The sequence below is a fragment of the Rhodamnia argentea genome, chromosome 11 (genome assembly GCF_020921035.1).
Source record: "Rhodamnia argentea isolate NSW1041297 chromosome 11, ASM2092103v1, whole genome shotgun sequence".
Classification (NCBI taxonomy): domain Eukaryota; kingdom Viridiplantae; phylum Streptophyta; class Magnoliopsida; order Myrtales; family Myrtaceae; genus Rhodamnia; species Rhodamnia argentea.
This window is the reverse complement of record NC_063160.1, coordinates 3,476,229-3,478,408: the sequence shown is the minus strand read 5'-3', so window position 1 is coordinate 3,478,408 and position 2,180 is coordinate 3,476,229. Positions and strand designations below refer to the sequence as shown.

The 2,180-nt window shown below is 41.8% G+C and overlaps 1 protein-coding gene across 1 annotated transcript; it reads right to left on the bottom strand.

Annotated features, from left to right (window-relative positions):
* Positions 1-1,039: 1,039 nt before the first annotated feature.
* LOC115744130 (PLAT domain-containing protein 3-like) lies at positions 1,040-1,869 on the bottom strand. Its single transcript, XM_030679234.2, has 2 exons — positions 1,716-1,869; positions 1,040-1,616 (listed from the first exon to the last, which is right to left on the bottom strand). The coding sequence occupies exons 1-2, from the start codon at positions 1,776-1,778 to the stop codon at positions 1,137-1,139; spliced, it is 543 nt and encodes a 180-aa protein (XP_030535094.1). The 5' UTR covers positions 1,779-1,869; the 3' UTR covers positions 1,040-1,136.
* Between the last annotated feature and the right edge of the window lie 311 nt (positions 1,870-2,180).

Genomic DNA, 2,180 nt, shown 5'->3' with positions numbered 1-2,180 from the left:
AAATTTTGTATATTAGGACACTTTATATATATATATATATATATATATATATATATATGCTAAATTATTATATCACGATGAGGTTTTCTATTTTTGCTGGTTAGGTATATTAATTTTTAGATAGTTGGATATATAATTAAAGCATATATATTTTTGATAAGTCTATATTTTAATACCTAATTTATTAAAAATATTTAAAATTGACCCCATGCGAGTCGAAATGGTATGTCGAGATATTGGACTCACATATCGCTGGAGTGTTTGGAGTACTAATTACATGTTGATTGCATATTGAAGAGTGTCGGAGAGTGTCGAAGTGCGGGAGAGCATCGGACACAACACGACACGACATGAAAGCTTCTGAAGAGTGTCGGTGCTTCTTAGATTATGCACTTTTTACATCGCCATTTTTGTTTACGAAAATATCATTTCCTTTTCAAAACTACCCTCAAATGCCAATCTCTCCGCACCGCAGCAAAAGGATTTGAAATCAACTAAAAACTAAAACACACCGAGCCCAGTCAAGATATTAAAACATGTTTGGAGGGATGAGTAATTTGGTATTTTTTATGTGGATGTGAATGATATGTAAAACTAGAGACATACGAGCTAGAGTGAAGTTTTGTTTAATAATTGTCACAAATGCCAATCTTTAATAATCATATCACTTATAATTGTCTCCGAATCAGAGTAAATTAGAGATAAAACAGATATATTTAATTCGTCACTAGATGACAGCTCTTGAATCAACCCCTTTGATTCACTCTATCAATAGCCGAACATTCTCACCAAAGGCTAGATAGATGATGAGGGCATCTTTATTCGTGCTTAAGAGAAGATCGCATATTGAATAAGAGTTTATGTAGTACACATCCCATATTAATTATGAGGCGTTCGAAATGGTTGGTCTCATGTAATTAACATCGGGCCAGATTCAGTTTAATACACACTAAATTTATTTAATAATGTTTCATAGTCAACAATTGTGTGAGATATAATGCAATGCTAGACCATTAGAAACGCATGTCCTTATAAAGTTACCAAAAGACATGAGATCTGCTAAATTAGACCACAATCACATTAGACGACAGATCACTCCTCCTTTATGAATGACCATGACGATGTCCACTACCTTCTCACATCAGAGCATCTGCCACCACATGCGACCCGATCTTACCACCCCCACCGACCCCATCCAGGCTGGACGGACAGTAATTCCTGATCGCGGAGAGCTCGTACGGCGGTGCGTCGCTGGCCAGCCACTGCTCCACCGTGAACTGCTGCTGCGAGCAGGGCGTGTGGACGCCGGTGGTAGTCACCTCCACGTAGTTGCAGTACCACCCGTGGTGCGGGCCCGACCCGTCGGAGGTCAGGTTCAGCGCGCAGATGGGCGCGGAGAGGCACGGGCCCCGGCCGCTGAAGACGTCCAAGTTGCCCCTCTCGTAGTAGTTGTGGCCCGGCTCCATCAGCCCTCCCCACGCCTCGAGGTCCGTGATCCCAACCCACTCGCCGTACACGTCGTAGAGCCTCAGGCTGACGATGGAGTCCGTGCCGCCCTTAATTATCGACCCGGTTCTCACATAGACCGTGTAGACACAATCACCCTCAAATGACTCCTAAACAAATGTTAATCTTAGTCGAATCTGAGGATGAATAGAGAGAGACCCATGATGGAAAAAAAAAAGACAGACATAAAATGAGAAAATTTATCTTACAGATTGAACGGAGATGGAGAGCAGGAGGAGGAAGAAGATGAACCAGGCGTTGATGGAGGCCATGGCGTCTTGGCGTGGGCGCTCAATGGGAAGAGGTGGGTAAAGCTTCGTGGGCAATTTGGCCTTTATAGGGACATGGGGGGTCGCATTGGCCAAATTTGGTGGATTTGGGTATATATTCCATATATATCCACGAGGGCGAGTCCAGTAGATGTACTCTTTTTTTTTTAAGTAGGGTCAAGTTAATTTGTGTTTGGAGCAAGTCATTAAATAAGTTTAGTATATATTAATCCGTTTTCTAGAGTATTGATTGCAATAACATGAATAAATTCGGTGATTTGGAAGCCGTAAAATTCGTCTAAACGATAGTTGCTTGGCTAGTGTCCTCGGAGGCACTCCGAAGAAGTTACCTATAGTAACTCTGACTAGCCTTGAAATCGTCGTATCGCTTCTTTACTCCAAAAC